The sequence below is a fragment of the Sus scrofa genome, chromosome 14, assembly GCF_054392235.1.
Source record: "Sus scrofa isolate SSC_HxYL_T2T_F1_AM1 chromosome 14, Sscrofa_HxYL_maternal_Yorkshire_Landrace_v2.0, whole genome shotgun sequence".
Lineage (NCBI taxonomy): Eukaryota > Metazoa > Chordata > Mammalia > Artiodactyla > Suidae > Sus > Sus scrofa.
In genome coordinates, this window is record NC_139396.1 from 38158877 (window position 1) to 38184524 (window position 25648).

A 25648-nucleotide genomic window follows, 5' to 3' on the forward strand; every position below is an offset into this window, starting at 1 on the left:
CATTTGAGACAGATGAAAAGCTTTTAGAAATTAAAAACAGCAAATGAGTGGAGGGATAAAATATACAAACTCCTCTCTATAAAACGTAACTCACGAGTACCTGCTGTAGAGTACAGGAAACTATATTCCGTATCTTATAATAACCTATAATGGAAAAGAATCTGAAAAAAGTAGGTATTAACGTATAACTGAATCACTGCCGTTTACCTGAAACTAAACATTGTTACTATATTTCAGTAATCTTTTATTTTTAATTTTTTTTACAAAACAGCATATAAATGCAAAGCACTAAAAATGCTTTCATTATCCTTGTAGGACCTTTGCTGTGGAAGGTTCTGCCTTGTGGCCATCACACCGTTTCTGCTTGAGCAGACCCAGTCCACCTCTAATTGCTCCATGCTAGTTCAGTGCCTGCTGCCAGACACTGCCTGCCTTTCCTTGAAATTAGGCCCACAGAGGTTTCCTTCCTGTCTCATGCACATTTTCCTCTTCTGAATTTGCCATAAATGTAATTGCTTTGGCATCTCTCTCTCTCGCCCCAGGGCCTACTAGAACCACTCATTTTGGAAGCCTGGCTTACATTATGCAAGAAAAAGATGAGCCCATGGCAGAAATATTACCACAGGGCTCTCAGATGTATATGTGTTCTGCTCCAAATAGTCTGTTTCTAGAACTAAAACTATGTCCTGCCACTCAAAGTGAAGGTTTGCAAGTATTGTTTGTGAAACACACCAGCATCAGAATAGAAATTGCCAAAAATGATTCAATTTGCACAAACAGGCTTATTTGTATAAATAAGCCACTCCTTATTAGGGTTACGATAAGCAGCTTTCTCTGATAGGAGGAAAGGAAATGAGAGAACCTCCTTTATTTCAAATTGTCCTTATACCAAATTATCTTACTTTCAAGTAAGATAACTCAGGGTCTGAGTTTTCTACTGTATATTTCATCAAGGTTAAATACAATCAGCATATTAAAAGAGGTGATTGGATCTTGAAGGGGAAAAAGGGTGAAAATGTCCAACTGCATTTGAGATACTAACCTGCTGTGTAATATTTTATTACATATACGCCAAAATATTTTATGGTATAACTACTTTTCTGAGACGTTTCTTCGCGGGCCCTCGATTATGAAGCCATATCATTTCCATTTTGTAGAGGACAAAACTGAGTGGTGATAAAAATATTTTCACCACCCCTTCTTAACTCCTGAACAAAATCAAACAAATGGGGTATAGAGTGTGAGCTTTGGAGGCCTAGCCTTAGGGTTCTGAGTCGCACTGACCAGTCTCCCCTCACTGTGTCCTGTAGCAGTGAAAATTCATACAAAGTAATAGGGAAAACTGATCAGTATTTCCTATGAAGAAAAGCAAATGTTCTCTCTCCAAACCAGTGACACCAGAAATTCCATGCTAGAGCACCCATTTCATGCAAAAATTCATGTAATAATCTCAGAAGGCTTGAATGCTCTGGTCAGCTTTCTGAATGACCGTCTTGTATTTCCTCCTAATCTGCGCACTTTGCATGCTCTCCCTGCTCTCAACATTTCTTAACCGTGAATGTAGTTAGTCTTGCAAGACAGACTCAGTGGGTGGCTACTTCTGAGAATGAGCCAGTTGTGGTTTGATGAGATTGTGATATAAACGATAGGTGTCAAAAGCCAGGAGTTATCCTTTCTCTGGGAGAGAGTCAGGCTTCTCCCTGAAGACAGCAGAACAGAACAGAACGATGCAGAACAAAACAAAAGAGACCTTAGATATAAAGTCAGCATTACTCTGGTTCTGGTCTAATGAGTCTTGGTCCACATACAACCTAAACAGCCAGTCCAGGCAAGTTTTAAGTAGAAGTCCAGCAGGTCCACCTTGGGGACAGGTGGCCTTGGGAGTTGGAGGGCTGGGGTTACCTCAAGCCAGTGGGCTTGGGGTGAAGCCATGTATTAATCTTCTCTGTAACTTGAGCACCTTTGGTATAGTTTGTGGTGTATAATGAACTCATCAGTTAGGGCTGCCCTAACAATGTACGCACACTGGGTGGCTTAAAGAACAGGGGTTTACTTCTCACAGTTCTGGGGGCTGGACATCCAGGATCAAGGTGTCAGCATGGCTGGTTTCCTCTGAGGCCTCCCTCCTTGCCTTGAAGAGGGTAGCCTTGTCACTGCCTTCATGTGCCTTTTTCTCTGGTGCCTGGTATATTTTCTTTTGAGGACACCAGTCTTAGGGGATTTAGGGCCCCACCCTTGTGACCTCACTTAACCTGAATTGCCTCCTTGAAGACCCTATATGCAAATACAGTTATACTGTTGAAAGGTTGGGGCTTCGACTTATGGATTTGGGGCAGGGGACACAATTCAGTTTATAACATATGGTACTTACTCTAGAATTGCCTTTTATTTTATTTTATTTTTTGTCTTTTGCTTTTAAGGGCTGCACCCTCAGCATATGGAGGTTCCCAGGCTAGGGGTTGAATTGGGAGCTATAGCTGCTGCCCTACATCACAGCCACAGCAACGTAGAATTGCCTTTTAAATAAAGAAAAGGGTTATCTATTGTTCTAGCTGGTTTCTCTGCTGGAGAATGAGAGGGGTCATGGTGACAGCTATTTATTATTCTTGCAATTGATCTTAGGGTTTTGCAAAGAGGCTTCAGTAAATTAACACTGAACTTTTTTTCAAAGGGACTTAATTGCTAGACCTGTTTGTTGCATGCATTTAATATCTACTTTCTGTTACTACACATTCAATGCCCACTTCTTTTTACTACACCCGTTATGTCTACTTTCTGTTACTACACACATACTATACATTCCTTAATTACTATGCATTTAATGTCCACTTCCTGTTACTACACACACAACAGGTCTGTTCAGGAGATGCCGGAATCTCAAAGCTGCTTACTTGCTCTTGTCTCTCAATTCCTTCCCCAAATCCTGACTCATCTCCTCCTTGCTGGAATTAGGTCACAGGCAAAACTCCAGCAATGCCTTTTTTTTTTTTTTAATTTTCTTTAAGCCACAAGTGGCTCTCCAGCTGAATGTGATACATGCCTGGTTTATATTTTGAGCCTGGTCTTACTCTTTTCATTCAAGGCTATCAGTATCATTTGATGTAAGTGATTTTAAACTTTCTTTGGAATCTGACAAAAACTATGGTCTCTCCAGAAAAATGTGCAAATACACAAGTATTCTTGCTTTTTATGTCTGATGGCCCATAAAGACTGATTCATGTGTTAATTACATGCCTCCATCCCCCAACCCAATATATAGACAGAGAAATTTAAGATTTGCTCTTTGGAATGCATGATCTGAAAATTTCCCTGTACCCATGAGCAACTGCTAGACAAGAAAATGGCTTTAGTTTTTGCTTTTAAAAAAATAGCACACATGCACACACAAAGGAGTTCCCATCGTGGCTCAGTGGTTAACAAATCCGACTAGGAACCATGAGGTTGTGGGTTCGATCCCTGGCCTTGCTCAGTGGGTTCAGGATCCACCATTGCCATGAGCTGTGGTGTAGGTCGAAGATGCGGTGCAGATCCCACGTTGCTATGGCCACGTAGGAGTGGCTACAGCTCCTACTAGACCCCAGCCTGGGTACCTCCTTATGCTGCAGGTGCAGTCCTAAAAAGAGAAAAGACAAAAGACAAAAAAAAAAAAATAGCAGAGAGCTGTCTCATGCAAAAAACACCTTGAATCTCTGTCTCTGGCCTGACTTAGGTAATGTGTCATCTCTTCCATCCATTTATAATGCAAATCAGCTCAGTGTTTCCTTAGCAGTAAATAATAATAGTCAAATTTCAGTGAGAGGTTGCTGTGTTAGGGGCACAGCATGTATTATTATTATCTCTTGGGTGCTTCCCATGGACTATTTCATTTAATCAATTCTATGAGGTAGGTACTATTGTATTTCTGTTTTGCAACAAGGAAACCAAGGTGTATTAGTTTCCTGTAGCTGCTGTAACAAATGACCCAAAGCTGGTGGCTTAAAACAATTGCAATGTATTCTCTCACAGTTTTGGAGGCCAGAAGTCCAAAATCAAGGTGTTGGCTGGGCTGTGCTCCTTCTAAAGGCTCCAGGGGAAATTTCATTCCCTGCTTCTTCAGCCTCTGGTGGAGGCCAACATTCCTGGCTTGCTGGCTTGCTCATCCTGTCTCTGCCTCTGTCTTCACATGGCATTTCCTCTGTGTCTCTTCTAAGGACATTTGTCATTGGGTTGAGGGTCCCTAGATAGTTCAGGACAGTCTCATTCTGAGACCCTTAATTCCATCTGCAAAGACCCATTTTTCAAATAAAGTCACAGGGTCTAGGATTAGGATGTAGACCTACCTTTTTGTCCATGATCCCTCTGCCTGTTACGCAAGGCATAGAAAGGTTATAATAGTTAGTGGTGGACTGGGGTTTCTAGCTCTTATGTTAGGGCCTAGAGAAGCTGTGAACGCCCCACTCTGGCTAGTGGTGGACTTCAGCCTTTCCTCTTGGCTTACTTTCAGCCCATGGGACCCTTGTAACTGGGTGCTGACTAGCAACTTGCTGAGAGGTTAGGACCCAGTTTGGTAGCAGTCTCAGTTCTAAAGGGACTTGTGCAACAAAGAAACAAAGAGGCCGTGGCCAGGATGAGAGAGCCAGATACAGAGGTGCTAGCCTCTCTTGTCCCTCCTTCCATACCTGGGTGAGCTGCTCCCTGTAGAAGGTGCTATGGGGACAGAAAAGAGGGGGCTTGTGGGGTGCTGGGAAGCCTGCTGGGCTGTAGCTGAGAACTGCCCAGGCAGAAGGCAAAGCTCCTGTGAAGAGATTTGGCTAATATATTATGCATGTTGAAAGAAATGAAAGAAAACCTAGATGGAAAGATATCCTATGTTCATAGATGGGAAGAAAATATCATTATGAATATTAGCTAAAGTAATCTACAGATTTAATGCAATCCCTATCAAAATCTCAATGATTTTTCTTTTTTGCAAAAACAAACAACAAAAATTAATCCTTAAATTCATATAAAAATCTCAAGTAGACCTTGAATAGCTAATATAATCCTGAAAAAGAACAAAGTCAAAGGATCCACACACCTTGATTTCAAACCTCAGCTATAACACTAGAGCAGTCAAAACAGCTGATACTGGCATGAAGATAGACATAGAGAATAGAATAGAAAACCCAGAAAGAAATTCTCCCATATATGGTCAAATGATTTCCCACAAAGGTAAAACCATCTTGTCAACAAATGGTTTGGGGAAAACTGGATATCTACTTACAAAAAATGAAGTTAGAGCCTTACCTTACACCGTGTACGAAAAACAAAAAACCCTCAAAGTAGATCAAAGACCTAAATGTAAGAGTTAAAAATAGACACTTAGAAGAAAATGAAGTATATACTTAGAAAAAATACACTCTTAGAAGAAATCATAGGATTTTCAAAAAGCAACATGGCATTGGATTTGGCAATGAGTCTGAATATGACACCAAAAACTGTTGGCAACAAAAGAAAAAAATAAATTAGATCTCATCAAAATTAAGCTTTTGTTCATCAAAGGGTACCAGTAACAGATGTAAAGGTACATAATGGGAGAAAATGACATATCTCATTGGGGTTAATATCCAGAATATATATTTTTAAAAACTCCTAAAACTTAGCAACAAAAATGCAACCAATCCAATTAGAGGATGGGACAGATGTGAATAAAAATTCTTTTGAAGAAGATATATAAATGGCCTATAAGCATAGATAATGATCCTCACCATCATTAATCACTGCAGAAATGCAACTAAAAACCATATTGAGATACCCCTTCATATGCATTAGAATTATTATTTAAAACAAGAAAAGAAGGCTTGGTGAGGATGTGGAAAAATTGGAACCCTTGTGCATCGTTGGTGGAGATATAAAATGATATAAAAAAGCCAGCCCTCAAAGGACAAACATTGCATGTTCTACTTGTCTGAGTTACCTAAACTGTCAATAAAAAATTAAAAAAAACAGTGCTTTTTGATGGTGCCAGGGTAAGTTGCTTTTACTTTCTGTAAATCCATGAAAGAGAAGAAGCTAAATTAAGGGGTCTGGAGGTAAGAGCGGGTTACCTAAGGCAGGATGAAATCCCTTTGCTTTGGGATGGATATTGGAAGAGACTTGTGCTTAATAGGACCTCTGAATGGATCCAATTTTCTCAGCGCCTTCAGAACTTAGTATATCTCACACCGACCATCTCACCCCCATTTACACATAAAGGAATAAGTTACAAAGAAATAAAGCACTATGTGCTCTTCCCTGACAGTGCACAGTTGTTCTGGAAATTCTCCCAAAGGACTGGGATTACTTCTGGGTGCAGGGAGGAAATTAAAACCAGCTGCAGTTAGTTGGAAATGAGACAAGTTTTTATACTTATTTCCCCCTCTCTAAACTTGCTTTACCTGAAACTTAACTCCCTCCCAATCCACACTATCTTCAGAAGCTAACCAGCATTCTTTCCTTTCTTTCTTTCCTTCTTTCTTTCTTTCTTTCTTTTTTTTTTTTTTTTTTTTTTTTTTTGCTTTTTATGGCCGCACTCGTGGCATATGGAAGTCCGCAGGCTAGGGGTCAAATCAGAGCTGTTGCTGCTGGTCAACACCACAGCCACAGCAACGTGGGATCCGACCTATACCACCGTTTGCAGCAACACTGGATCCTTAACCCACTAAGTGAGGCCAGGGATCGAACCCGAATCTTCATGGATCCTGGTCAAGTTCATTAACCGGTGCTGAGCCATGAAGGGAACTCCTCCCCAAGATTATTTTCTTAATGTCCAGCTCAAGGCATCACAAGCTAGCCTTCCAGCTGCATTGCCTGTGTTTCGTAACTACACTGGGCAGCACAAAGGGTTTCTAAACCAGAGAAAACACTAATAACCTGGAAGAGGTGAAGTCTGCTTTTAAATTCACAAGCAATTTTATAATCCCTTTGGAGAAAGATAAAGAGAACAAAGGAGTTCTTGATGGAGAAGGGTGGACTTGGGGTTTGGGATTGGCACATGTACACTCTGAGGTATAGGGAATGATTGGCCAACAGGGACCTGCTGTATAGCACAGAGAACTCTACCTGGTATTCTGTGATGGTCTATGTGGGAACAGAACTGAAAAAGAATGGTTGTGTGTATATAACTGAGTCACTTTGTACATTAGAAATGATCACAAGCTTGTAAATCAACTATACTTCAAAAAAACTTTAAAAAATGAGGAGTTCTTGTTGTGGCTCAGCAGGTTAAGAACATGACATAGTATTTGTGAGGATGCGGGTTTGATCCCTGGCCTCACTCAGTGGGTTAAGGATACAGCAAGCTGCAGTGTAGATTGCAGATATGGCTCAGATCCGGTGTTGCCATCGCTGTGGTGTAGACCACAGCTGTAGCTCCAATTTGACCCCTGACCTGATAACTTCCATATGCTGCAGGTGTGGCTGTAAAAAGAAAAAGAGTACTTGAAAAATGGCAGATTTGTGCATTTTTCTGCTCAGTGTAACCCAGGTATAGACTTGAAATGAACTTGAGCTGTACCCCCACCCCACACCACCATCTGCTCATTCAGAGTGTCATGATTGAGTCCGACACTATCAAAAGAAATTGCTTTTTCCATATGCAGTCTCCTTGTTTTACTTAGTTTGCATCTTCTATCCAAAACATTTTTTGAAAAATTGAGTCTTTTAGGGGAGACAAAACCAATTTTCTTCAGGAGAAAATATTCACTCATTTCACTTTGGCATGGAAGAGAATTTAAATGCAATTTCTGTCTTAGATGTGGGAGGTAGATATTTTATTCTCATGTGGATTACCATCTTTGTGTTATTCTACATTCACTTGACTTTGACGCGGTCAGGCTGTTATCACAACAGCGACAACAGCCCCATTTATGTTAGCTGTGGACTTGGATGTGTAGGTACTGCTGCTCCTGCCTCTGCCTGTGCAGACCGGCCACTTGTGTCAGCTACTTGCCGTGTGCCAGACCTTGAAGTAAGAGCTTTCTGTGTGACATGACAGTGACTCCTTAACAAACTCTGCAACGTGGGGACTGTTATTCTCATCTCACTAGTGAGGAAATGGAGAGAGATTAAAGTAATTGCCTTCTTCTAACACACTGAGTAAATGTTGGAGCTGGAATTTGAGCAAATAGAGGTGTCTGGGAATTGGGCAGAACTGAGGGTGTGGGTTAGAACATGATGGAAGATAGTATGAAAAAAAAATCACATATATGTATGACTGGGTCACTTTGCTGCTCAACAGAAATTGAAGGAACATTGTAAATCACCTATGCCTTAATAAAAAATAAAAACTGAGGGTATGTTCTGAACCATGGGAAGCTGAGATGGTGATCATTTCCTAGCTTGTATTTGTCACAACTTTGCATGTGGAGCTTTACCAATGGTGGAGTGAGCACAGTGAACACATTCATTTATTCACAGGGTGTAGAATAAATGAATGAGGAAGGCTGAGGGATATTTAGCAGTTTGTCAATGACCACATTTTAATTGGGAGGTTGCTGCTCTGAGACACTGTGTGGACTCACTTGTAAGGACTTCTATCAGGTAGCCTCTGAAGTGAAGGGAATGTGTTACGGATTTGTTTTTTCAGGGTGCACAGGTTGGTCCCTGGGTACACTGAAGAACCACAGTCCTGTCATGGCCTTTTGTGTCCGTGGCAACGTGGTCTCACCAGAAGTTGCTCTCAATAGTGGGTAGGGTTTCAAGAATTCTAAGATTTAGTCACAGCATCCTGCAAGTGAGTAAGGTGTTCAGAATGAATACTCGGGAGTTCCCGTCGTGGCGCAGTGGTTAACGAATCCGACTAGGAACCATGAGGTTGCGGGTTCGGTCCCTGCCCTTGCTCAGTGGGTTAACGATCCGGCGTTGCCGTGAGCTGTGGTGTAGGTTGCAGACACGGCTCGGATCCTGCTTTGCTGTGGCTCTGGTGTAGGCCGGGGACTACAGCTCCGATTAGACCCCTAGCCTGGGAACCTCCATATGCCGCGGGAGCGGCCCAAAGAAATAGAAAAAAAAAGACAGAATGAATACTCAACACACATAGTGAGCCCTCATTATGGCTCGATGTCCCTTCAACCACACGAGAGCAAAACTATCTCCTCTCATAGTTCAGCCTCTGTGATGACGACAGTGCTCAGCCCATTAATGCTGCAGAAAGACACAAGAGGAATAAAAATGAACATTTTTAGTTCAGAGGACAGCCCCTGGAGGGGACAGGATGGCCAGAAAAATGCCGCAGTGACCCACTCAATGGAGCAGCACAAAAGAGAAAGAATGTGTCAGTAAGAAGGGGTCCTCAGACGTGGACAGAGCAGATGACTGCGAGGTGGATGTTGGCAGTGCCACTCACATGCTGCCCAGGGCCCACCACCCACCTTGAACATTTCTGTCTCCATGGCAGGGCCACCCTGGGGATGGAGCTGAAGGTGGAAGCTTATAGCCAACAGACTCCAGTGTTATTCTTTCTGGCAAAACCAACCCGTTAGTATCCTTGATACGTTAAGTAGTCTCTTGGCTTCATTCCGATTGAAGGTTCATCCAACAACTTTCTGATTCCTCTTTTGTCTGTCTACAAGGAGAGAAAGTGCTGATGACATGGGTGATGACATTTTTCTCTTCCCCTTGACCACAGTGATTTATCATAGAAAATCAACAGAGATTTCCAGTGAACCTCTCACCATTCCAAATGATGCATACATAGCATCCTGAGGCCAGACATGCTGCTTTTATTTACACGTGGCTCTCTGAGCTTGGTGACAGTTGTCATTTTTATTGACCATTAATAGTGGATGTCTTGGTATGGCTCTCAGCACCTGTGCATTTCAGCTGGAGAGAGTCAGTCTCTTGGGCTCTGAACATTGTGAGACCAAGAAAAGAAAGTTCCTGGATCTTCAAAGAGGAGGGTCAGTTTCATCCTTCTAGCCTTTGGCTTAGGCTGGTACACCTCACACCTCTGCCCCTGGATCAGGTGCACACATATCTGGGAAGTTGGCAATTTTGAAGTGCAACATCTTTTTACTTAAAAAAAATGTTCTGTGTTGTGCATTCTATTCCCTAACATGCCCATTCCATATCAACATTATTTTTCTTTTTTTTCTACAGCAGCACCTGTGTGGCATATGAAAGTTCCCAGGCTAGGGGGTCACATTGGAGCTGCAGCTGCAGTTCTGTGCCACAGCCACAGCAATACCAGATCTGAGCCGTACCTGCAACCTCACTGCAGCTTGCAGCAACGCTGGATCCTTAACCCACTGATTGAGCCCAGGGCTCAAACCCGGATCCTCACAGAGACAATGTCGGGTTCTTAACCCCCCGAGCCACAATGGGAACTCCTCAATGTTATTTTTCTTTACAGTGTTATTTTCCTTCTAACTTTTACATAAACTTGATGATGTGGGAAGACATGCAGTGCTTTCCTGGGGCTCCAGGTGCTACTGGTGCAGGCTGAGTACCCCTGGGTTTGCCTCTGTGTGTTTGAGAAGCCTTGCCTCACTCCCTGCTTAACATCTGTGGTTAATTGACTTCTCTGTGTTAGGACTTTTTAGTTGTACAATCTTTGTCTACTTTTCTTCCTCTAAATAGGATTATTTTGACCCAGATTGTTCCATAGTGATTCTGGTTGTGGAAACTAGCATCTCTTGTGAACATGGTGATTTTTTTCCCCCATTCTTTCATACCAGGGTGGTCTCTATTGCTATCTAGTTAGACAGCAAATAGTGGAACTATATATTTCATGTACATCTGGCAGTCAAAACCAAATACAGCTAGTGTTTTGAAAATATGAACTATTCTATAAATCTTCCTAATCACAATAGGACTTCTAAAGTTAATTTTATCTTGCTGATGAGAAAGAAGAAAGTTCTCTAGACAACTAATGACCAGTGTTCCAGTCTTTAGAAATGAAAGAGAGAGAAAAGAGAGAGATTCTGGCCGACAAAAAGTGCCATCTGCTCATCTTGTCTTGTGTTATTTCATATAAGCTCTCAAACAGAGCTAATAACTATCCTAAATACAAAATCTGAGTAAAATATATTATTGAGACATTATGCCATTCAAACATGATAGGATATGGTGATGGTTCCAATATAAAGATTTTGGCTTTAGGGTACAAGCTAAATAAAATGCTGATATCAGCTGTGCTACACTGTCACCCAAATGTATGCTGTTTCCCTATTATTACGTCCCCGCATACCTTCAAATGCAAAGCATTAAAAAAAAAAACTCACTATGAAAATTCTATGTACCAATTGCCGAGCTTTATAGATCCGTAGGGCTTTGCCAGACTTGTTCATTGCTTCATGTCTCAATCTTGTCTGTTTATTGCTGGATAATTTTAAAGCAAATCCCATACCTCAGCCATTTCACCCATAAATGGTTTAGCTGTCTTATCCAGGAAAGGGCAGGGGGAGGGAAGGAGGGAGGGAGGGAGAGGGAGGAGGGAGGGAGGGAGAGGGAGGAGGGAGGGAGGGAGGGGGAGAGAGAGAGAAAGAAAGAGATACCCTCCCACATATCCACAAATTAACAATAATTAGTGTCATCAAATACCTAGCATGTATTCCAATTCCCCTGATTGTCTAAATATGCCTCTTTTCAGTCAGCTTATTTTATTTAGGAGCCGACAGATTTCCTTTTCATTGTGCATGGTTGTCGAGCTCCCCAGAACCCTGGTAACATCTCATAATCTCAAAGAGTCCCTCTTCTGTCCTTGCATGGGCTTCATGAAGAAATTAAGTTCTTAAAGTCTAGATTTGGGTTGAGATGTCTTTTAACTTTTTCTTCTACTCCCTGAATTTCCTGTGCACTGACATTACATTTAAAAGCTGATTAAATGCAGATGTGGTGGTGGTGGTGTTACTGCCGCTGCTGTTTTTAAAAGATGATTTTGGACTTGGTTCCGGGTTTTCTAGCTTGTCCAAAGGGCTTCACGTTGTGTCCTACCAGCCTGTCTGTGTGACTCACATTTAATGAGGCTAAAACTGATCAGTGGGCTCAGGCGACAGTAGCTTGATCATTGGATGATTTTCCCTCCCTATTTTGTCTGCTGGTCTTACCTTCCGATGATGACCATTGCCTGAATCAGTTATGAGATGAGGGGTTGCAAATGTTGGTTTTTCCAATTCTATCTTTCTGTTTCAATTTGCTACCTGAGAATCTGTGTGAAAAAAAGCAAAAACCAAAAACTCTTCACTACCAGGGCTCTTTGGATCTCCCAAAATACATATAGCATAATAGTGAGAAAAATGCTTCTCCTTTTCCCTTTAAACGTTCTCTTTTTCAGGGTAATGATTTGGTGTCCTAGCAACTGCCACTGGTGTCCAGTGGCTTCTATTTTGTTTTCTCTCACCTTTCTCTCTGCATTTTATGAATTTACATCCTTCTGTATATTTAGTATATATATTTTTAATTTTTTTTTTTTTGTCTTTTCTAGGGCTGTACCTGCAGCACATGGAGGTTCCCAAGCTAGGGGTCTGATTGGAGCTGTAGTCACCAGCCTACACCACAGCCACAGTAACACCAGACCCGAGCTGCATCTGTGACCTACACTGCAGCTCACAGCAATGCTGGATCCTTAACCCACTGAGTGAGGCCAGGGATTGAACCTGCAACCTCATGGTTTCTAGTCGGATTTGTTAACCACTGAGACACAACGGGAACTCCTGTATTTAGTGTATTTTAAATTAATTGCGTCATTTTGGGGATGTTGATGGAAGCAGGAACTCAGCTGAACTTGTTCCTTTGATGAGACTCACATCGTCTGTTGACAGCTTCTTTTCCCTCCTTGATTTCTGGAGCAACAGAATGTTCCAGCTCATTTTTCTACATTTCCTGCCTGCAACTGGTATCAGCCATTTCTTCCAGGATCCTTGGTTCCATTGAGTGGAAAATCCTATTTAGAGACCCCATTGAGAGTGAAATGTGCTAATGAGATTGGATTGGAGTTGTTTCTAGCACTCTTCAGTGGCTTGAGCTAGAAAATTTGTGTTTTAATTAATTAAAATTTTTCTCTTTATAGCCGTATCCTCAGCATATGTAAGTTCCCAGGCCAGGGGTCAAATTGGAGCTGCAGCTGCCAGCCTACGCCACAGCCACAGTCATGCCAGATCTGAGCCTTGTCTGCAACCCACCACAGCTCACGGCAACACTGGATACTAGTCGGATTTGTTAACCACTGAGCCATGACGGGAACTCCCCTGTTATGTTTTAGACTGAGAGAGGTATGTTAAGCTGCCCTATTTTTGTGTGTTTCTGTTCTTTTCTCCTTGCATTTCCATCAGTTTCTACCTTAGCAAAGTTATTTCTCTATAGGTTGCTGTCTGTGGAATTATAATGTCTTTTTGGCTTCTTTTAACTTTTTGGCTTCTATTTTTTGTCCTGTATTCTACCGTGTTTCATATTAAAACCTGAACCTCTGCTTTCTTATTACTTGAGTTTGCCTCATGTGTCTATGCTTATTGTTTATTTTTATTTTTTAATTTTTTGTCTTTTTAGAGCTTCACCTGTGGCATATGGAGGTTCCCCGGCTAGGGGTCAAATTGGAGCTGCAACTGCCGGCCTGCACCACAGCTACATATGCTTATTGTTTAATTCTTAATCTTTCTGTATCTTTTTGACTAAGGTATGTATGTCTCATACACGAGCATTAGATTTGCTTTATTAGTCAATCTGAATTTTTTTCTTTTAACAGATTTCTTTGTATGTTTGATCTCAGCTCTGACATACTGATTATCAATTATTTATTGTATCTGGTGAGTCTTTCCATATGTGATTAATTTTTTTTCTCTTTACAGTCTGTGGTATTTCAGGTCATTTGGTTTGTGTTTCTTCTACTGATTACCTTTACACTAACATTGAATATAACATCAGAATTTTCCTTTTTTATTATTTTTTATTTGTTGTCTTTTTAGGGCCATACCCACAGCATGTGGAAGTTCCCAGGCTAGGGGTCAAATTGGAACTGCAGCGGCCAGCCTGCAGGAATTCGGAGTCTGAACCACATCTGTGACCTACATCACAGCTCAAGGCAATGTTGGATCCTTAAGCCACTGAGCAAGGCCGGGGATCGAACCCTCATCTGCATGGATACTAGTTGGATTTGTTACCACTGAGCCATGATGGGAAGTCCCTGGAAGTTTCCTTTTTTAAATGTAATGCCTAATTTTACTCTTTTCTTTTTTTTTTTTTTTTTTTTTTTTTTTTTTTTTTTTTTTTTTTTTTTTTTTTGTCTTTTTGCTATTTCTTGGGCCGCTCCCGCGGCATATGGAGGTTCCCAGGCTAGGGGTCGAATCGGAGCTGTAGCCACCAGCCTACGCCAGAGCCACAGCAACGCGGGATCCGAGCCGTGTCTGCAACCTACACCACAGCTCACGGCAACGCCGGATCGTTAACCCACTGAGCAAGGGCAGGGACCGAACCCGCAACCTCATGGTTCCTAGTCGGATTCGTTAACCACTGCGCCACGACGGGAACTCCCCAAATTTTACTCTTTTCTAAGCAGGACTGGTTAGTTAGAATCTTTTCCCTTTTCTTCTTTCAGTGTGTAAACATAGGTGATAGTCTTTTTAATCCTAGTTTATACCTGTGGGGCAAACCAGGGAACTTATTCTGCTTTCGACTTACTTTCCTATTTGCTAGTTGTGTTATTTCTACACTGTCAGAGCTATAACATTTGCATATTCTTTTATTCCTACAGCCAGTCTCTGCCAGACCTTAGGTCAAGCCAATCTAAACATCTCTTGGTTTTCTGATGTTCATTCTCTAGTATGTTTCTGAGAGAGACTCTTGGGAAAATTAAACCCTGAATTCTTGAATGTTTATAACTATTTTTTAATGAACTTCATTCTTGAAGCACAGTTTGGTTGGATACAAAATCTTTCTTTGGCTTATATTTTATTTTCTAAAGTATCTTTACACTGTTCCTCCATTGTTTTCTGGTGCCAAACATGCATCAAAGTCTGACCTAGGTTTGTTTTTGCTTGAATGCACAAACTCCTTATCCTTCATTTTAAAAAATGTAACTGTTTCACTAGAAATGTTTCAATGTTGATGATTCTCTGTTGAATTTCTCAGCCACACCCTCTTTAATATGTATATTCAAATTTTTTATTTTGTGAAAGGTTCCTTGAAAATAGTTTTATGTATTTGTTGTCTTTCATTTTGAGGAGAAATATTCTTTTTTGGAAATCGACATTAAATCTGCATTAAATCTCTGTTCTAAATCTTTGACAGGATCTTCTGTCTCTTCTTTATTTCTGCTTTATTAATTTCATTCTTCCCCCTTCCAGGTTTGGTTTCTCCTCCTGGACTTCCCATGGTCTCTCTCTCTCTCTCTCCTTTTTTTTTTTTTTCTATTTGATGAATGTTGTTGCTGTTTTGAAATTTTTTTTGAATTTTTAATTAGAGTATAGTTCTGGCACATATATAATTAGCACAATGTTATGCCAGTTTTTGCTGTACACCCCATGGCCCCTATTTGCTTGTTTCTTCTAACTCAGCCTTTGTTTCTGAAATCCTTTTTCCTTCTTCTCTTTTCTTTTTCTTCCCGAGTTTTCAGCTCCCTTTCATATCCTCATGTTTCACAGCATTCCAGCTGTCTCCTTTCTGACTCATATGGATCCTTCAAACTTTGTTTTAAAGATTCTTTTAGCTCATTTGGAAATCTTATGCTACCACTCTCTCCTCCTGGTGGCCACATTTGTGAGATGTTTTCATTATCTGTTGGAGCTTTATTTGGTCATTTTTATCTTTCTCCTCGTTGCGTCTCCGTGTGGGGTTTTATCATAATCTGGTTTTATTTCTGTATACACATTAAATAGTTCTCCTGGAAAATTCCTCTGTAGGGCTCTCTTCTGCATTGTTACTGTGACGGATTGAAAAATAAGGCCTCTTTGTATTTATGATGACATCTGTGTCTCTCACGGGTGAGCTTGATTCACAGGAGCTTCCTGCATCTGTGTCTTATCTGGAGCCCTAGGGTCTTTCCTTCCTGAGCAGTGAGGCTACCTCTCCAAGTGCATCCTGAGGTGCTGCTCAGACCCCTCCTTCCGGTGTGAGAGGTTTGTCTCCCTGGGATCTGCAGCATTTTGTTTTGGATCCAAACATCAGGGTTTTTTTTCTTTTATCAGCAAGGTGAGGAGGCAGGAAGAGTCTTTGTCTTTCCCAAAGGGAGCGTTTTCAGAGCATTTCTGAGGTGTTGCTTCAGCACAGCGTGAATTCCCAGGTCCCTTACTGGTTTCCTGAGGTTTCTTTCCTCAGGGTGGAGCCTGCCAGGGAGTCCTTGAGTTGCATGGGTCATTTTTAGTTTTCAGCTCTATTAAAGGATCGGCTCCTTTGGGGGTGAATATTTGCTAATTTCTGAGTTGCAGCTTGTAGAACTGACTCACCCTTCTCTTCCTTTCCTACCAACCCCTGATCTCTGATCTTTGCTGATCCCACACTAAGGCCTGCTGTTGCCTGGTGCATAGGTTATACTAACCTGGATTCTGGGGTTCCTGGGAGCGCCTTGTCACCAATTTTATGTCAGGTGACATCTATGTTATGTTTTTTCTTTTGCTATCCTGTATGTTTTGTCTGGTATTTATGATTGAATGAAACCATGCTGATGCCATGTTTTTAGCATCAAAAATCCCATATTTTTAAAAACAAGAATAATATAGGAAATTTAACTTTTTATTTCTGATGTCACACCATATGGTTTTTCTTTATTTGCAGTATTTGAATGTTAGGATCTGGAACAAAACTATTTGCTGCCAACTGGTATGTAATTCTGGCAGAAAAAGGGTGGGGGGCAAGGAGCTTGGATATATGTAGCTGATTCTGCATGATTTGGGCCCAGAATAAGACTAAGAAAACTGATCTGTCCTTCCTGTTTCAGGGGTTGGTTAAGCTCCTCCTGGGATTATTTTATTATGTTAGTTCATTTCTCTTTATAAAGGGCCACCTTATCCAAAAACTGACCAATTCACAGATGTTATAATAGACAATAGAGGCTCACCTGAAAGGGCCATGCACGTCAGTGTAGAAGGGAAAGAAATCAGAGCTTGTTTGTTGTTGCTGGGACAGAGAGAGATTTTTGGAAACCTAAAGGTGGTCAAAGTCAATTCCTGAATATATATATATATATATATATATGTGTATATATATATATATATTTGTTGTTGTTATTGTTGTTGTTGTTATGGGCTGTACCTGGGGTGTATAGAGGTACCCAGGTTAGGGGTCTAATCAGAGTTGTAGCCACCGGCCTACACCAGAGCCACAGCAACGCCAACTCTGAGTTGCGTCTGCGACCTACACCACAGCTCATGGCAATGCCGGATCCTTAACCCTCTGAATGAGGCCAGGGATCAAACATGCATCCTCATGAATACTAGTCAGATTCATTTCTGCTGAGACACGACAGGAACTCCAATTTCTGCATTTAAAAAAAAAAATTAGTAAGAAGTCTAATCAAGTGGATCAAAACCCATAAAAAGATAGTTGTGAGTGAACAAAATGTGGAGAAAGAATGTGGGCTCCCAGGGAGACCAGGAGCACTGACTCTCCCGCCTCTCAGCCCAAGACAGAGAGACAGGTATTTTCGGGATGCTCACAGAATCTGAGACTGACTGATGACCTTTAAGTTGTGAGTAGAAGGGACGACTTACATCTAAGCAGTGTGGCTCCTGAGTTTCCCAGAGTTTGGAGCAGGGCCAGCTAAGACCTACTGCTAACAGACTGCTCAGTGTGTAGCAAGGACATTCAGGGGAGTATTTGCTCTTGTTCTTAACTTGACTGCCTGCAAATGATTAAGCCAATTCCAGGCCGGATGATGCATCTGGGCATCCGTCTGCATCTTTTAGGATGACTCCCAGTGTCCTCTCAGTATTATTCCAGGACCCCAGGAACCTTTCTCATTTTTTTGCTGTGTATGTGCTTTTTTTCTGGCTGTACCTGTAGCGTGTGCAAGTTCCTGGGCCATGGATCTAACCACATTAGTGACAACACCAGATCCTTAAAAGCTAGGCCACCAGGGAGCTCCTGCTGTGTTTATCCTTGTCCTCCACCAACCTGTGGGTGGTCACTGGACTCTTTTAAGAGAAATTGAGGGCAGTTACCCCTGTAGGGACCACTCGGAGTTCTCACAGAAGCCAGCTGGGCACTTTGTTAAAGAATGGGGAGTGGGGGTGGGGCTGTTCTTATGCCTGTGTTTGGAAAATTTTCCCAACTATGCCAAGTCTCAATTTCTATGAATTTTGTATCATTTTTTGAGATTATAAGGGTACCAATTATTGAAAATTAAACACTAAAATGAATTCACAACTAGGCTACATACACTTAAAATTTCATTTACTCCTATCACATGAGCCCCCAAAGGTAGATATTTATGTGTATAAACATATGTCTGTATGAACACATATGTTTAAAAAACAAAATAAACAGGAAGAAAAGACAGGGTTTTGTTTGGCACATTTCTATAAGAGAAAAAAAATCTTTTAGCTCTGAAACATCTCTGATTCCATTAGCAGTATGCTACTGTAGAGACGTTAAGATGTCCAATTTGCCCAGCTGGGAATATGAAACTAAGATCATGTCCATCCTAAAACACTGAGTCTGTCTTCAACTGTCTCAACTGTTGAGAACTCAGAAAACACACAGGAAAAGCCTAAAGGATAATGCAGTTCTTTATGTGGTCTTACATTTTTCCCCCGCCTGGTTGTGGAGCTCCAGAGAGATGAAGTAGCACAGTGTGCCGGCATTGTCTCTGCCTGAGAAAATAAATGACAGCTCGAGTCTCATAAACTCAGGAAATGACAGATCATCTCTGTGGCTGCTTAATTTAAAGACCTGGCTTAGACAGATGGCAGCCGAATGGCAGGGACGGTCCCGGCAGAGTTGCCAGGGGAGGAGTAAGACCGGCGCTGCAGATCTGCCAGTTGTCAGTCGAGATTGTGGGGGAGGTAGGAGGGCTGGCCTCGCTCTCCCCAGAGAAGCCAGAGCCTCGGGTCCACTTTGGTTACATGGCAGCCGCCAACACAGAATTTGTTTGAAAGAGACAGCACTGCACCATCAGATGGCCTTTCAGATGAGGCACCTTCTAGTGTCTAACTTCCTTTCCTGGAAGCGGCTACAGAGAAATCTGAAATGTCTTGTGTGCAGTGAGAACACCAGGAGAAAGACAGTGAGTTAGGAGCAGTTGAGAGTGGTGGAAGTGAGAAGACGAGCTGGAATTATTCAGGGGGCCTGTCTTGGTGAAAGGTGCTGCAATTCAGGGCGACGTGAGTCCTGAGTGAGCAATTTAAATAGTAGCAGTAAGAGTTCGGCACCGAGATGAATTCTGAAAACAGATTTTTTTAAAAAGTTTTGCACAGTGGTGAGGTGACGAACGGATGCCAAGATTGGCACATTGAGGACAGTGAGCAGACACCTTCGCTGGAAAAGACACGTTTGTCTATTTTACATCTTTTATTCCCTCTTACATGTGATCTATGGGATTCTGCAGAAATCCTCTTTTTGGACTAGAAAGGAGGAATATAAACGGCTGTAGCAAATTCATGAATTCTAAGGAGAGGAAGGAGGCAAAAAATGAAGGGAAACTTTCTTTTATGTAGCATCTTGACACAAAAAGAGACACTTCCTATGTGCACGGTTTTAGAACGTTTTTCTACTTTACACCTGTTCTTAGCCTCTCCAGCCCAGCACTGAGGAATAGCACCAGGGAATGCTTGACTTAATACAGGGCTCAAAGCCCCATTTCCTCTCTGGGGGCCCAGGGCCTCCTCACTCCACCCCCTACTCTGGGGACCAGAAGATGGTAGGACTTCCCTGTCAGTGGTAACCTTAATCTCTTCTTGCCTTTGAAGTAGGAGGCTGGTGGGGAGAGTTTGGAAATTGCTGGCACAGAGGACTTTTACCTTTGGAGGTTTTCCTTAGGTTGTTAGGGAATATTTCATATCTTCTTGGACTGTGATATGGAATGTGAACCTGGTGACCACAGGAATCACTCGCCTGAGCTTCATTACTCACACCATCTTCCTGCCACGCTCTCCAAAGAGGCAGATTCTGAATGTCCAGGCAGAGGGTGGTGTGGACCCCCTCCCTGAGGGGTGGGGTGGGGGCGGGGAGCCAGGGCTCAGCCTGCCTGTGGGGGCCTCAGGGAAGAGTTGTGAGTGCAGAGGGGCAAGAGGCAGCCAGGACCCTTCATTCTTCAGCAATCATTCACTCACCAAGCATTAAATGAGCACCTACTGCATTGCTGAACCCTGATTCTAGCTATTGAAGGGTAGTAGTAACTCAGCAAATCAGCAGACTCCCTCTGCCCCAGGACTGGCTCTCTAGATAGACAAGCAAGTAGATGACATAGATTGTTGTCTGATGGGGAGAGAGGGGGAGAGGGGGCTGGGGGTGCACGGTGACTGGCACACCCAGGTGCCTTGTTGCACAGGACAGAGGGAGTGACCAGGGAAGGCTTTCCTGAGAAGGTTGTGTGCTTGAGAAAAAGCGCCCGAAGGGAATGAGGGAAGAGCTCTGGGGTTTCTGGGCCTGAAGAGTCTAAGCAGGAGACAAAGCCCTGGGGTTGGGTGGGGTGGGGGCGCTGGTGCCTGGTCTGTTGAGGGGCAGTGCTGGGGCTTGTGTGCCCAGAGGAGAGAAAGCCCAGGGCAAACAGCAAGAGGTGCAGTTGGGGGGTGGGGGGACACCACAGGGGCAGGTATTGAGGGCACAGGTGAGGCCTGATACCCAAGAGGGCCGGTAGACATTGAAAAGTTCTGAGTGAGGCAGCGACCTAATCACCCGTTTGAAGTGGCCAGTGTTGAGAACAGGCTGGAGGAGGGAGGGCAGAAGCAGAGAGACGGCTGAGGAGACACATGCACCAGTCCTCAGAGAAGGCTGAGGAGACCGACCGACCGGCAGAATCTGTCAGGGAAGCGAGGAGCCGTTTATAGGCTGTTTATGGTCTGTAACTGTATCTTTAAAAGCCAGTTCTGACGGCCCGGTCGGAGCCAAATGTTGCCTCAGCACTTCACTGTTTACCCAGAATCAGGCTGGCACAGGGAGGCAGGTAGAAACCGTTCCAAGTACAAGTGCATGAAACAGCCAGTCACCCAGCTTCCTGGCATAGCTCTCACATAGAGGGTTCTCTGGTTTGTGGTTCCTTCCTACCACTGCTTTAACAAAAATACCACCATCTGTGTTTCCCTTTTTGCTTATTATTATTATTTTTTATCTTTTGTCTTTTTAGGGCAGCACCCACAGCATAATGAGGTTCCCAGGCTAGGGGTCGAATTGGAGCTACAGCTGCCAGCCACAGCCACAGCCACGGCAACTCAGGATCTGAGCCCCATCTGCAACCTACACCACAGCTCACAGCAACACCGGATCCTTAACCCACTGATTGAACCTGTGTCCTCATGGATATTCGTTAGGTTCGTTACCACTGAGCCATGATGGGAACTTCTGTTTGTTAACTTTCTGTACTTTCTTTCTTTCTTTTTTTTTTCTATAAAGCTGCTTTTTTTTTTTCCACTTTAAGTGGACAGTTTATTGGCATTAAGACTTTCTTCTGTACTTTCTTTGCAAGTTTTCTGTCCTTTTAAAATTATTCCAAAGTAAAAAAACAACGACAACAACAACAAAAAAAAACCCATAAACAAAAGCCATCCTCAGAGGGAAAAGAAAAACACGAGCGAAAACTTTGAATTTTTTTCAGAGATAAGATGGTCCACAGGTATATTCTGCACATTTAATTTGTATCCACCACTAAGAAGTAGGTTGTTATTAGAAAATGGTCTCTCCTTTCTATCACTTCATTTAGATGAAGCTGCACTTCAAATACTTCATTTGCTTCTTGCATTGACTATCCAGGCATCACTTTTATTCTCAGGGATCTACTCAGCTTGGGAAGCAGATATTTTTCCATATGGTTTACCAGCCCAAACGCTGTCACTTAATTGATTTCATTCTGCCTTTCTCCCATGCGCCCCATCTTCACAAATGCTGTGTGCCTCCCCTTCACTGAACAAATGCAACTGAATGTAACTGGCCCTTGAACTAGTTGTCATTTTCTTCTTGCCCTAAACCTAAATATGTCCTTTCTTTGTTTGCTGTTCTGAGGCTTTGGGGAAAGAAAGTTGCTATTATATTTTTAAAAAATCTGATCTTCTCGGTGTCTGATTGTTTAGACCAAGAAGAATGAACTCAAATGTCTCCAGGGCCCAGACAAACCATGTAAAGATATGAGGCAGTCAAGAGTAATAGAGGATAACACTGGCATGGCCCACCTGGCTGTAAGACAGTTCTCTCCCCCACTCCCACCCCTCCCCCTGCAAGATGGTTCTTATTTTGATTATTCCCAGGAGGTGTGTCTTTTCTAGTATCTCTGGGACATCTGGAGTCTGTTTCTAAGCAGGATGTTTTATAAATGGAGGTTATGGTTTAGTCAGGTAAAATGTGACCAGTTGAAGTTTCGATAGCAACTAGGTTGGAATAAAAGATTGTTTCCCCATAGACTGGAGAAACAATTGATGAGATTTAACTCATGTGTGATGCTGGGAAGTCTTGAAGTTTCTGTAGTCAGTAAGGCAGGACTGTTTTTATGTTCTTATAGAAAGATGGCAGATATAACCTTAACCAAAAGACTCAAGGAAGAAACTTACCTGCTTATTGGGTAACAAATCCCTGTGTCTTACAAGGCTTTGGACTAAGACAGTTCTCTCTGGGATCTACTTTAAATTTCTGCTGCTGTAAATTCAGCCCCTGGTAGACAGCAGAAATGAATACTAGCAGAGTAATATTACTGGTATCCCAGGGGTGCGTTAATGAAATATTTAGGAAGCAAGGCATTAGACCAAATTACTCACTGACACAAGCATCCAGGATCAGTATTAGCCCATACCCCCAAAGCATTAGTAGACTGAGCGTGTGGTTCTGGCCTCCGCTCTGTCCTTCATGCCAGAGGTATCCCAGGTCAAGTAGAGAACATCTCTTTGGACCTCTCAGCAAACTCAGCCACAGCACAGGTCACCCACTGAAGGTGTTTTCTGTAGAGGGTGCTGGACCATTCACCAAGATCGCTGGACCACTCACCAAGATCGCTGCCCCTGTGCACCCTCGCCCACCACGCCCAGGGAACAACCTGCTTTCAGAGCTCTGCAAAGCCACAGACGATAACCAAGCAAACGCATGTTCTCTCCATGCTGCAAAGCTAAGGACGACGATGGGAAGTCTCCTCCACAACGTGAGCCCCCAGGACTGGGGCGGCGTTTAGCATCCGCCCCGCCTCCAGCTACGAGTGGATTAAAACTGCAGAAAAAATCCACTCTAGGCCTCACTCCAGCATACTCTTTCCTAAGGGGAAAGGCCGTGGCAATAGGAGGGGCTGAAAGTGAACCTGGCACAAAGGTCCTTATTTGTCCAAAGGCGGCTACTTTAAATATGGGAATTGGGGCTTTTCAGCTCATTCCACTTTAGATCACTAACTAAAATTAAAAAGAAGCACTCAGAGGTGGAAAGCTTAGTGTTGATTTAAGGAACCGATGTGGCCCCGCTCATGCCACAGTTCTGGGAATTACAGGAAAAGCACTTCTTGCGTGATTACCTGTGGCAACCCTCCCCCGCCCCCCACCCCGTTAGCAAAGCAGCCCCGCCCCTCAGCACCAGGTCCTCCTGCAGGAATAGCGACACCACCAGGCTTGGGGGCTGGGGAGGAACTGTATCTTGGTTATCAGGACACACTTATGTATGCCGGGCACTACAGCTAGTCTCATTCTCTGCAAGCTCTTATGCCAATTCCACCAATCTATAAATATTTTCCAGGTGCATTTAAGAAAATCAATTTTGGGGATGAATGGTGGCCAAGGATTCTAGGGGTGAGCTGAATGTGTACGTGCAGCGGTTCCTAGAACGGCCGGACGTAGGCTTATTGGAGCTGATGTAAACTGACTTGACTTGGCAGCAGAGGAAGGGAGCAGATGGTTTCAGCAGCCCCCGCCTCCCGCCACCCGCTGGGGGGCTAGAGAGCTGGCTGCCCCAGGTAAGGGCTTCTCACCTCCCCCCAGGCGGCGGGTGGGGGCTCCACCGGAGGGTAGTACTTGGGCACATCCCAGGCCACAGCCGCCATGAACCACTTGAAGTCCTTGCACTTGAGTTGTTTGCGCAGCTCCTTCTGGGCAGAGAGGTCCCCCGTGGAGAGGTGCCTGTACTCTGGGCGCCGCTGGTAAATGTACTCAGCAAACTCGTCCATCCAGGTCTCCGCCACCCGCTTCAGGTTCTGTGCAGCAGAAAAGAGTGGCAGTTACTGGCCTGTGCACGCAGAGGGGGATTTTCACTGGCCTGGAAATGGAAAAGCGGGAAGAAATGCGACAACCTCAGGCAGTTCTGGTGGCAAGTTTTCAAAACTGCCAGGAGATGATCAACCCCTGGCCTTTTACACAGGTCTGCTTCTGGCAGGGGTTCAACTACCCATTAGGATCGCTAATTTATAGGAGCCAGAAAAACCCAGTTTACAATCCTGCCAGCTTTCTCATCCCTCCTGTTACTTTGCGCTTATAAATTCTTTGTTTTTTCACGGAGAACTACAGGCGTTGGACCTGGCATCGAATGACAATAATGACATTGCTCCCAGGCATCAAATTGCTTAAACCATGTCAAGGAACAGTTAGGGATCTTGGAAAGAATGAGGACAAATAAGCTGATTTTTTTGCTCCCACTTAGAGAGAGCCCAGTGTTAGTAAATTCAGGACATTGTGTTGATAATTTGTACCACACGGATGCGCCACTGCACAGTGAAGTGGGGCCAAAGAAGCATCAGGCGGCCAGTCTTCAATGCAGATGGTTCCATGGGAGGGAGCCGGGTGCATGGTAGAGAGAGGCACCCCCTTGGGGGCAGGTGTGTGAGGGCTCAGGGTAGAAGTCCAGCTCTTTCCCCAGTTTTGAGATTGAGCAAGTAACTGACACACTCTGGGCCGCTCATGAGGAAGGTACATGTGGTCATATGTGCCTCCATCATGGGACTGGTGACAGGATTAAGTATAGCAGTACCTGTAAGGGACCTAGGATAGTACAGTAGTTACTATGGCTATTCTAACTAGTATAAGAATAATAGTGCAGCATTGGAAATCAGAGCACCCAGGTGTTGGGTGTGGCTAGGGGCGAACTGACCTGTTGCAGGGTCTTTGAGAAGGGCTGCTATAAGCTACCCTGAGTCCCTTCGCTCATGGTGCCCAGAACACTGGGGAGGACCCTGCCTTGTCTGGAACATCAATGCCGATGGCCCAGCTTTATTGGTGGGGGCCCCATCGGCGCTGGTTCTTGGTTGCTTTTGTCTTCAAACGTCCTGCTTTCAGTGCCCAGTTGGTGTGAACCCTTGGACCCTTTCTATCGTCTCATTTGCACTTAGAAAATAAAACCAGCAGAATGGCCAGGAAGACCCAGACCTAACTGACTGAAGTAAAAACTAGGGATATTTAGGAAAATCACTTTATTTTAAAAATTGCAGGAGTTTCTGTCATGGTGCAGTGGAAATGAATCCGACTGGGAACCATGAAGTTGCGGGTTCGATCCCTAGCCTCACTCAGTGGGTTAAGGATCCGGCATTGTCGTGAACTGTGGTGTAGGTTGCAGACACGGCTCAGATCCTGCAGTGGCTGTGGCATAGGCCAGCAGCTGCAGCTTCATTTTTCTC

The 25648-nt window shown here is 43.4% G+C and overlaps 1 protein-coding gene across 18 annotated transcripts in view; it reads right to left on the minus strand.

Annotated features, from left to right (window-relative positions):
• GALNTL6 (polypeptide N-acetylgalactosaminyltransferase like 6) overlaps nt 1-25648 on the minus strand; it is a 1215026-nt gene that overhangs the window by 41196 nt on the left and 1148182 nt on the right. For all 18 annotated transcript variants that reach the window (XM_084994758.1, XM_021072445.2, XM_084994753.1 and 15 more), the window contains one exon: nt 24014-24235. In XM_084994758.1, the coding sequence (XP_084850884.1) occupies nt 24014-24235 (222 nt within the window). The remainder of the gene's footprint in view (nt 1-24013; nt 24236-25648) is intronic.